Source organism: Corvus cornix, chromosome 1A (genome assembly GCF_000738735.6).
Source record: "Corvus cornix cornix isolate S_Up_H32 chromosome 1A, ASM73873v5, whole genome shotgun sequence".
NCBI classification, from domain to species: Eukaryota; Metazoa; Chordata; class Aves; order Passeriformes; family Corvidae; genus Corvus; species Corvus cornix.
Window position 1 is genome coordinate 70366189 of NC_047057.1, and position 11855 is coordinate 70378043.

General features: G+C 38.9%; 1 protein-coding gene across 3 annotated transcripts in view; it reads left to right on the plus strand.

The window, feature by feature from the left end:
* The window catches only part of LMO3 (LIM domain only 3), a 56431-nt gene extending 45310 nt beyond the window's left edge, over positions 1–11121 (plus strand). For all 3 annotated transcript variants that reach the window (XM_010404185.2, XM_010404186.3, XM_010404182.3), the window contains 2 exons: positions 1598–1723; positions 10489–11121. In XM_010404185.2, coding sequence (XP_010402487.1) covers positions 1598–1723; positions 10489–10594 — 232 coding nt within the window. In that variant the 3' untranslated portion in view covers positions 10595–11121. The remainder of the gene's footprint in view (positions 1–1597; positions 1724–10488) is intronic.
* The last annotated feature ends 734 nt before the right edge of the window (positions 11122–11855 follow it).

The window sequence follows — 11855 nt, forward strand, 5'->3', positions numbered from 1 at the left end:
CCTTCCTACAGACAAGGAATGAAAGTCTGAATGGGATTTAGACAACCTCGGTGAAACCCATGCGTGGAGCAGATGGAACTGGAACAGGGTGTTTTACAAAAGGAATATTTATAATCTGCTTAAGTAACCTATTTTAGTAATCAGACTTCACAAAAATAGAAGTTGACTTGAGTCATTCTAGCAGGAGCTGATGAGGATGGCCTTGTCCCAGCATTTCTCCAGGTGATCAGAGTAACCAGCATCTCAGACAGGAGGAAAAGGGTCGCAACTTCTAAATTAAACAGGCACGTATTCTGTAGGCAGCACACCTTAAGTAGAAGCAGAAGGTAAAAGGATTTAGAATTAAGTAGGCTTGTTGGTAACCCATGAAATTCAGTAAAATGGAGGGATGTGATTAAAAACTGTGTTCATTTTATGTTACCAAACTGAATTTTCTACAGAGCACCTTTGAATTCATTAGTTTAGAACTGCTTTTAATTTGGTGTTTCCCTTGAGAGCCATTATATTTTTCTGCTGTCAGCCTGATGTTGAGGAAAAAAAGAAAAGTGGCAGATGTGGCGTTTTCATCTAGTGTGCTTCATAGTTAAAAACAGCATTAACTGCTATGCACAAGCAGAGCATTACTTTTAATAATCCATCACAACTATTAAGTAGTTTAAATAAACTTAGTTTCAAAGATTGCTGCCACGTAGAGCTAATGTATTTTTTCTTGTTCATTATAATCCTTCTGTGTCACAAAAGGATGTGTATGTATGTTGGTTGGGTTTTTTTTTTTTTGGTGTGTTGGTTTTTTTGTGTGTGTAATACACCCACTTGAAAAGTGTTGAAAAATCTTTAGCAAAGGGAATTTAAAAAGAAAATTATATAGATGTCTGGCAAAACCAGCATTTCAATATTGTTCTTACAGTATTTTATACTTCTGCTCCTGATGTGACTATATATAGTTTACAGCCTCATTTACTTTAATGTGCTACCTGAATAACATAATCATAGCAATAACTATGGTATAGGGTTGTAAGGTGCATGAACCACTAATGCTTTCTGACGATTTAAATGACTTGTTCATAAAGTGTTCTTTTAATAATAGTGGTAAAGCTTTTAGCACTAGATGTCAAAAATGCAAAGAATGTTGGCTTTTTCAAGTGTTATTTCTTTTCTAGCTAAAGTGTGTTTTAATAGTAAGTAGCACCAAAAGCCAAGGTTATGTGGCTCTCTCCTGCATGGCAGGATCTAAGACTCTTCCCACTTACGCAAACAGCTCGACCTCTGTCTGCACAGTTATGTAACGTCCCTAATGTGTTTACTATTTCTTTGTTTAGTTCAACAAGATGTTTCTTTTATCAAGAAAGGTCAGTATAACCTGCAGAAAAAAATAATAACATCACAATGGGTGCAATATTAGTCTGTCATAAAGATCTCTTCAGCAAGGCTGTGTCTTTGTGCTGTAATTGGGCAGAGTTGAACCACCAAAGGCCAACCTTTCCAAAAGGAGGTGTGTTGGGAAGTCAGTCAAAGACAAGACTGTGGGGGAAAAAAAATAATAAATTAAAAAAAAAAAAAAAGTGAATCAGGAATATATTTCTTTCTGTATCTCCAGGTTATTTGGCGTTACAGGAAACTGTGCTGCCTGCAGTAAGCTCATACCTGCTTTTGAGATGGTGATGAGAGCAAAGGACAATGTTTATCACCTGGACTGTTTTGCATGTCAGCTTTGTAATCAGAGGTAAGAGAATTTCTTGGGTCTGTTCCATAAGCTAAGTGCTAGCTCGGCACTGACGCGGGCGTACATTCCAAAGAGGAAACATTTACCAGTAGCAGAACCCCGAGGCAGAGAGTAAGACCTGGATACTTTTCCTGGGACTGATACAGAACATCTTTCATGACCTTGGCTAGAAAACTTTTTGTGCCTCAAATCCCGCATCAATAAAAAAGAATAATGTTACTTCCTCTCCTTCAAAAGGCTGTCTGTCAGGTTTAATTAATTAATATTTATAAAGGTCTTTGAGATCCTTTTCTGCAGAAGAGCAAAGCAGTACCATTTGTCATTATTGCATTAATTTCACTTTAATTCTTCATTTTTATCACATGTATTTCTTTTAAAGTACACATTGTTTCTTCCTGTTGCCAGAACTGTAATCATTTAAATTTAAAAGATGTTGTTCCCACCATTTCCTCTGCAGCAGCATTGAAGCCCTTACAGTCCTGTTTTTATTTCCATATCCAAACCGTAGGTTATAAAAGTACCAAGGATCCAAACCTGAATCTGAAGCATCATCTATATGGCACAGTTGGAGAACAAATGTCCAAAATGGTAAAATTGTAACAACTGATTATTTCAGAGGTGAATAGAGCCAAGTTTATACCAGCTATATTCAGAGTGGTGGCTGAATCCCATCAGAGATTTCACCGAGAGCCCCATTTCTGACTCCACCAGAGCTGATAGCAGCTTTGCCACTGACTTCCATGAGGTCTGGGAAGTGAGAGAGCCAATTATGTCCACTCCTTGATGTCCCTATTATTTTCAGTTATTTTTCAGTTATTACGTGATCCTATTTAGCGGCTTATAGCATTCATATTTTTTTTAATTCCTTCAGTTGGGATGAAACGCAAGATGTACATTTTTAGGGAAGCAATGAAAAATTAGGAAGATAATAGCCTGACACAACAAAGCTAGACACAGCTCTAAATAAGCTTTTCTAACTCACCTTGTCCTACAGAGTATTATTTTTTAGCACTGTAGTCATTTAAAAATCAAACATCCCTAAAGAACCATAAAATGTACAGCTGCTAATAAGTGTAGCACACTACAATTACGCTCTTTAAAAAAAGCCAAATTGACCTTTTTCATCATGTTACATGGGAAATTAAAATACCAGGCAAGTAATAACCACTGCTTAAACTATATAATAATGCAAAGTAATTATAGGTTCTAATGCTATTTAAAGTCCTATATCAATTTTGTCTTGCCACAGAACTGAGAAGCTGTATTCTGAGCAAGGCAGGCAGAGGTTCCCACAGTACCCATTTAAGAGACACACACAGTGTCCTAGGTTTCGTTTCCCAAACCCTTCACATCCTGTTTTTTTCCAAACCACCGTCCTGGTATCATTATTAAAGCGCCTAATATATTTCTGTTGTTCGCTTCATTTATTACATGCCATAATGGGGCTGCATATCTTTAGTGTTGGTTATGCACAATTAGCACTTAGTTATTGTCTTGTCACTTCAGCCCATACAAGACAAACTTCTTTAATGTAAGAAGTCAGCTAATCTTCATCAGTCAAGCAAAGCAGACAATGTTTGTTAGCCGGAGTGCAAAAGATTTTCATCATAGTTAACACTCTTGGGTCTGAGGAAGGGAACTTTCTTTTTCTTCCCCCCACCCCCCTGCCAAAAAAAAAGCACAGCTGTTATGAATATTTTTAATATTCCTCTTTTACCATTACAACTGTGAAATAATGTACAATTTCACTTCGCAGCTAACACACGTCGTAGTGTTCCCTGGGGCCACTGATCCCGCCGGAAAAGTGCTGTTAGATGCTTCTGAAATGGAGCTTAACTGGGTTATTTAATAATTCTCAGCCTCGTTATTCCCGAGCCTTCAATCTAATCTTTTATTTGATTTTTACTTTGCATGTATTTTGGGCAAAGAGTTGCTGAAATAGTCTATAGGTGTCTTAGACTGAGAACAAAAGAATGAATTTACCTGAAATAGAGTCTAGTTCATCTCATGAAAACAAGGAGTGGTTCCAGGAGTTTCGAAGAATTTCAGAAATTCTCAAAAGTGACCCTAATCCTGATTCTATTGCAATAGCTCTCATGGAGCCTAATAAAGCAGACTTGCCTGTAGGGTACCTTTCTTCCTTACAATTTAGGACTAGTGGCCCTCTGAAGAATTAATTTTCGTTTATTTACAAAAAAATCCTATTTTATGGATGTTCCAGCATAGCTCTTCTGTGGTTCCTATGGCAAACCATCCCACTGACTATATTTTCTCATTAATAGCTTCGAATCTTTTGGTTTTTGTTACTTGTCTAACAGTAAACCCCCACATTGCTAGACACCTGACCCATCCCAGCTTTGGGGTTTTCAGATCTACTATGAAACCTTCTCCTCTTTTCTTTTAAACAGAAAAATCTTGTCAGTCACCATGTCATTAATAATTTCTGTTGTCCTTTAGGATCCTTTTTTCTTCCTCTGCTCAAGGTAATCAAAACCACACAGCAGATTCTGAGTGAGGATGTGTTTATAAGACAGCAGTTCATTAAGTTTCTGCTGCCCCTTTGTATACAAAATAATGTTATTCAGGGGTTTTAGGTTTGCTCTTTCCTTTCACTCCAGCCACTAATTCCACCAATATGGAATTTATTTATTTATTGAAGAGAATATTTTTATTCACAAACACATCAACAATATCCAAAAATCAGCAGTGGGTGTATCAAGGCTCACCAGCTATCGCAAGACCTGTTTAGCCTTATTCCCCAATTTCATATCATCTTTCCCCATTAAATTTTAAAACCTTTGGGTCATTCTCTACAGTAGATCTGCAGAGCATGTATTGCTCTCTGTTTGATTCCTCACTTCATTTTCAGCTATCATCTACCATTTAGGTTTTTTCCTCTCAGAATGCATGCAATGTTCATGAGTACAGTTCATGGAACTGTTTTCTTCAGACTGCTCTACTTTGTCTTTGCCAACGCTGACTTTTTTTTTTTTTTTATGTTCTGTGCCTGGTTGTTTCTTCCAGCCCCTTCTGCTTTTCAAGCTAAGTAATATTTATATTAACACACATCTCACTGATCCTTCAGGCAGCCCGTTCTTCAGTCTTGCTATTGCATGACCTTCACATTCCTACCCTTTAAATGATTGATCCTGGCCCAGAGAGATGCCTGCCCATTTTTGCCTAGTGCTCTTTGTGAAGATTCAGTGATTTTTCTGCTTTTATGGACAACTCCACTGTTTGCTTTATTATTTTTGAGTATCTACAACTCACCATCCAGCGCAAGTCTCGGTGTGGATGGTAATTAGGCTCCCTTCACTTAAGGGGACTTTTGTTCGGGCCATGAACTCCAGCTCTGAACTGACTCATAACATGCCTGTCCCTTTCTTGGCCTCCTGAATGTGACTTTTTCAGAGTGAGGAGAAAAAGGCATTGTCTCACATACTGTATTCCAGGAAGACAGACTGTAGGCATAGGCCTGAAAGAGAGCTCCTGAGCCACTAAGCCTGGTCCCCTGGTGTCAAATAGGCACTGTCTCCTATTTTCCCTTTCATAAAGCTATTCAGCTCTAGGATCTAATTGCTCCAGCCAGCCAGTTTTTGAGATATTTTCCCCACGTTTTTCTTGATAGTGATGCTTAAAGCTGTAGCAATTTGGTGAATATTAAGCTCTGCTCCTAGCCTAAAGGTTTTAGCATCCTCTTATCTCTCATGTCTCTGTCCAGCTTACTCCTAATTTGAAGTTTTTCCATCGCCTAAGTACCTGCAGAGCTTAGTGACAGTCATCTTAATGGTGTGAGTGTTCCCCTTTCTTCTCTGTAAACATATTTAACTTCTCTTCAGAAGCCCTTCACCTCACACTGACAGTAACCTCTATATACTTAATTTCTGCAGAAAATTTAAAGGGGTGGGGGGAAGGAAACCACTGGAAAAATAAACTTGTAAACAGACACTGCCTTTCACACTTTGTCAGGTTGCATGTGTGTGACTAAGAAAATGGAGTGGAAAATCTTGCAAGTGGGCTCAGCTGTATCTGTGCTTGACACTTTTGACTAGAGCAATGATGTCAGTCTGCCTTCGGCTTTCCCACTTCCCAGAGTTTATGTGTCCTTCCTCTCACTCTCTGTCGGCATCTTTAGCAGCTTGTTCCCTACTTCTGTGATATTTTCTCCCTGCCGTTGGAAGTCAGCTCAGAGTATGGCTTAAAACCCCCATCTGCTACCACTGAGAGGTGTTTAAATCAGCTGTTCTACCCTTCTATCTGAAAGCCTTTATTTTAATAGAAACTGGACTGAAAATGGTTACACACTCACTGAAATTGCTGTCCTGATGTAGTTGTAAACACTTACCTCCAGTATAAACTGTAAAATGCCCACACAATGCTGCCTTTGTTCTCTGTCAAGCAGGGGAGAGGGAATGCAATGCCAGGGACGTCCTTATTTCAAACACCAATATCAGATTTTTGCGTGAGTGGGCATTTTATTAATTCTGACGGCCTGAGTGCTGCTTATTTTCATTGGATGTCTCAAAATTTAGAATACAAATTAACATATTGTCCACACCTGCTTTTTATAAAATAGTACATGAAAGGCACAGCAAGTTGAGGTTTGCCATTTCAAGTTGAACTGGGATTCTGTGCCTATGTATTCTGCAAGGTACTGGCGAAAATGTGCAAACTCAGGCACAGCTCCCACTTTCCAGCCTTTGAAATGGACATCTTGACAGAACCCCAGAATTAATAAACCACAGGTGTGGGCTGATGAACTGTGATGTAAAAGAGTGGCTTTGTTCTCTTGGTGATGCACAGAGATTAACGTTAATGTGAGTTGTACTGGAAGCTCAGCATTTAAAAGGAGAGGGAAGGGGAAAAGCAGAGCCCAAGTTACATCACTGACTGCAAAAAGCAGAGGGGAAGGACGTGGGCGTGGTAAGTCTGAGCTGTCCTAATCCTCAGGAAATCAACCAAATGCTTCCAGATTTTGTCTCTTTCTACAGTGACAAAGATCTAACCTTACCAGAGGAGGCACACACACAGCCATCTTCGTCCCCAGCAATATTTCTCCTGCTTTCTTAAGAAGTCTTCAGTACCTTGACACATGTCCTGTGCATCAGAAAAGATGACAGACAGCAGTGAGATCTCCTTAAATGTCTGTTCTGAATAATGAAAGGACTACTTCTCGAAATGGAAGTTTTATACTTCTTGTGGTTAGTCTAGGCACACCTTCCCCTTCCAAACAAGGTGATAACAGAGGTCATTTTGTAATATAAATGGCCTTCCTTTTGCCATTGTGAAATATGACAGGAGTTCTAGGATGTAGGTTAATTATAATGGTCATTCTACTAATGTCACAGACGTGTCAAAAGTACTATTATCAATTTATGGTGCTAAGTCCAATCTGGCATGTTAATGCAGCCTATTGTATATTCTTTCCTGTTCATCTTGCATGCCTATTAAAAAAATTGGGTGAGGGTTTTAGGGAAGGCTGAAGACTACCATCTGCCTGCTAGAAGAGTAATAATCTTGCCTAATTATATACTCCTAACACAGTGGCATCTTAATATGCTCCTCCACTCCATTTAATATATGTGCCCAAATGGTGCCCTGATTTACATCCTATGCCAATTCCGTAAAAAAACCCCAACCTTAGTGGGAGGCTAGGCTTCAATTTACCCTCCCATTTTAAAGCTGAGCCAGGTTTAAATCTTGCAGTGTGCAAACCCAATCTGAATTAGTTACAGATATAGCTCTTTCACTTCAGAAGAGGCTAAATCTGCTTTTGCGAGTCAAATAAGGTTGAAAGTGTGAATGGCCAGAATTCATCCTACTTCATCTGCTTACTTGCCCTGTCTCATTGTACCTGGGAGCCAGCATGCCAGGATTAGAGGTTTTTCAGCTGGTGTTTACCACTTTGTCACCTAATGAGCACACAATTCACATATTTAATACCCAGGGGTCCCACACAAGCCTCACCATCAGCCTTTGCCAAATATACTTGTCACCGAGCTTGCACAATGCGAAAAGAGTGTGAAGAATTTCAACCCACAGTATCGCAAGCAACAGGTTTCCCCCAAGGCACAGAGGACCATCCAGAGGATGTGTTCCCATGCAGACACACCCCCACCCCACAGGTTATCACACAGCCAAGCATGTCTAGACAGACCACTGGCAGCCTCTCCACGAGACAGCTGCACGCTTGGAACGTAAGTGATCTGTGGAACTGTGTATGTTTAAAGCCACTCATGCATAAAGCTGTCACATGCCACATGCCACGTAGACATAGGTAGAGCACTTCTGGCTCAACACCTGCAAAACAAAAGGCATTGACACTTTTTATTGGGAAAGGCATCCTGACACTCCCATGTAGCTGGCGCAGTTTAATTGAAACTGTGTCACTCCTCTGAGGGCTGAGAAACAAAATCCTTCAGCCAGGATTTTGATGCAAGCAATATTGCAAGAAGTCACACGTGTTACGTATTGCCATGCAAGCCAATTGCACTTCAGCAGTGTATTCTTCATTTACTAAATACTTTAAACAAATTAGTTTGCTAAGGTCTGTCTTACCCTGGAACAAAAGGAATACACAGCTGAATAACGTTCTCAGTTCAGACTTAGTTCTTTCTGATGGGTGCAAAGGTGGTTTTGTCTCCCACTGGTGCACTGGGTTCGGGGGGGTTTTGTTTGTTGTTTGTTGATTTTAAATGTGACTTCTTTGGGAAAAGCGAATTTTACATGTTGGCACTAGTCAAGACTCCTTTACCTAATCTTGTAAGGTGCGCAAAAGAATTTTTCTCAGCGTTGCTGTCAATGGACAAAAATACAAAAGATGGAAGCTAGAAAAAAACCACCAAAGAACAACTTTTATGCACAAATTCTACATTTCAACATAGCTACTCAAAATCATTTTGTGTTGTTAGTAGCCTAGTATGCCAGGATTGGGGTGGGAAGAATAATAGCAACCTCTAAATTCTGTAAAAGAGTGTAGACCATAAATAACTTAAAGATTTCGGGATCCTTGCATAATCTCTATTTTCAATCATCATCAGCGGCAGGCAGTAATCCCACAGAAAAAAAAAGTCCACAAATAAGCAAACCAATTTTCCTTTAAGAGCAGAGCTAATTCTTTTCAATCCACTTTTTTATTACACTATTTTCCCTCTATCTATTTAGCTAGCATAAGGATAAATTTCCAAAGCTACCCAGTTGGAAAATAAATGGGTTCACTGTTTGTCTAGCATTCCAATCTTCACAAATGTAAATCAGTCCAACTGCTACTCATTTAAACCTCCAACTTCACAAAACATTAAAGGACTGCTCTCCATACACAATTTAATCTGTGACAATTCACCAAGATTTCTGCTTGAACATTATTAGAAATTGACTATCTGATAAAGACAGGCCACTGTCAGGGGTCAGGTGGGTCAACCTGTGTCATTTATGGAGTTTTACTGGGTCAACTACAGCAGGCACCAGTATTTGAAGGTTAAATTGTTACAATTAAATACATATACAGCTATTCCCATAGCTACTCTGCTGTTAAATCTACCGTAAACAACACAAGCATTTATATCTGACCCTAATTGTGTCCAAGATGTCACCATTTGGAAATTATATAAAAAAAGGACATTATAATCCGTTACACATTAAACAATACTTTATGTACTGACATCCATAATTAGCTGGTAGAAACTGGTTTCATTTATTCACATCAGTGTTAAGGGGTTCATTTAGGTTACTTTCTTTCATTTTAATTGGAGTAAGGCAAGCAGTGCCTCCCAGTATATTTCATAGCTGGAGAGTTCACTACAAACAAAGGCATGTAACCCTGCCGAGGCAGTCACTAGGGAAACTTTTTTTCTGCATTGGCCCCATTCACTTCTCCCTAACTATCTTCAAGAAGATTGGCTTTGTCAAGGGAAAGGGTTGAGGGGTGTGTCAGGGAAGAGCCTTCTTAAATTCAAGCGTATTTTTTAGCTGGGAAATCCTACTTTACTCGAAGTTTGAAGTCAGCCAGCCAGGAGCATTAATATTATGTGATTGTCCTACTCATCAGAGAAAAGCAAATGAAATCTCTCAGTAGCGTTTTGCAGCAATCAGATGATTCCGATGCACGTAATGGTATAACGAGGTAGGTATGCTGATACCACAAGAGAGAGTAGTTAGCTGAGTAACTAAATTTGTAATCAACTCCTACAGGAAAAAAGAAAAGAGGTTTCTCTGCAAGCCTGTGTGTGTCTAGTTTGCACCACAGTATTTGTAAAGCTGTGTGTGTGCTAGAAACAGTTCCCCGAATCATCATCTTAAATCAAATCTAGTGAAATATCCAACTGGAACACGACAAGAAATTCTTACTGGCACACAAGACAATTATAACATATCTCAGACAAGCTTTCCACTGCACGCAATCACCCTGTCTTCCTTCTGGTTTGCACAAAAGCAGGACATCTACTTTTCACTCAGCTCAGCAGCCTGGGATATTTACTGGGTTTTTATCTGTGTGCCGGTGACCTGATCCAGGCCTCCCACAGCCCACGGTGGGCTTTGAATGAGGTCTTTGGCTGGGGAAGCAGAAGTGCCTGAATGCACTAGATTTTGTTGAAAGCACAGGATTAATTGTGGCACCTCTGCTGGGTTTTCCCGCGCGCACACTTGTCTGCGGACACTGTCCAGCCAACACTTGCTCTACAACCCTCACCTGTATGACCATGTCACATCATTGATCCTCAACCTATCTCCTTCTTTTCTTTTCTCTTTATTATTTTTAATTTCAGATTTTGTGTTGGAGACAAATTTTTCCTGAAGAACAACATGATTCTGTGCCAGACAGACTATGAGGAGGGTTTAATGAAAGAAGGTTATGCACCCCAGGTTCGCTGATCGGATGCCACATCATTAAGAATAAAAAGCACTACGTTCTTTTATCTTTTTTGCTCAACATGTATATAAGAAATGACACAGGAACCTACTGAATAGCATAGATATAGGGAGACAGAATGGTTGCGTGAAATAAAAGGCGGACTGCATCTGTATGTAGTGAAAATTGCTCCAGTTCAGAGTTGAATGTTAATTAAAAAGGTACTGTATATACAGCTGGATTCTTTTTGCTTGCTCTTGGGATTTTTGGTTTGTTTGGGGTTTTTTGTTTCTTTTTGTGTCATTTGGCATGAGATGTTTATTTTGGACTATTGTACATAATGTATTGTAATATTTGAAGCACAAATGTAATACAGTTTTATTGTGTTACCATTTGTGTTCCTGTTTGCTTCTTTGTATTGTTGCATTTAGTACAATCAGTGTCTAAACTTACTGTATATTTATGCTTTCTGTATCTACCAGCTATTTTAAATGAGCTGTATCTTTCTAGTAAAAAGCATTAAAGAGCAAATCCCAACCATTATGCTACACTTAGAGCTTAAGAATACTGTTTACATTAAAACTATTTAGGAAACTAATAACTAGCAGCACCTGCTGCTAATGATGCTATGGTTAAGGGTCTATCAGCACTTCTCTTATAAGCCTCTATTTTTCAGGGGTTAAGCATCTGTTGCTTAATTGAATGGATTTTCCTCAAAGAGCACTTTTATTTTACTACAAAATTTTGAAAAGCAAATCTGACTGGTTTGAGATATATTATAAAAGGTGCAAAAGTTAATGATTTTGGGTGCTGCTTTTGTGCCCCTTAGGCATTCCAAATGCCTGGATTTGATTTTTAATTTAGCTGGAAATTAAGCCCTAATGCAAACCAGTGCCTCTGGGTATCTTATTTTATATATATATATATATAAATATATATATGTTATTTTTCTGAAATCATTAATTTGGGGGGGGAGGAAAGGGAGAAGGTTTCTGTTTATATACTTTTTTAAAAATTCTTAAAATTTGAGGGGTCTCTCTCTCTCTCATCTCCCTCTCTCTCTTTTCTTTTATTTTCTTTTTTTTTTTTTTACTTTTTTTTGTTGTTTTTTTTCATTGGTTTTGGGGTTTTTTTTTACTTTTTTTTTGTTTTAATCAGGGCTTAACCCTCATGTTTTCTGGGGCTGCATCCTCAACAAACCCTGGAAAAAAGTGAAAGTAGAAGGCACTGTAAACAGCCCCCTCTGAGGGTCTATTTACATTAAAGAAATGACCCTGAGCTGAC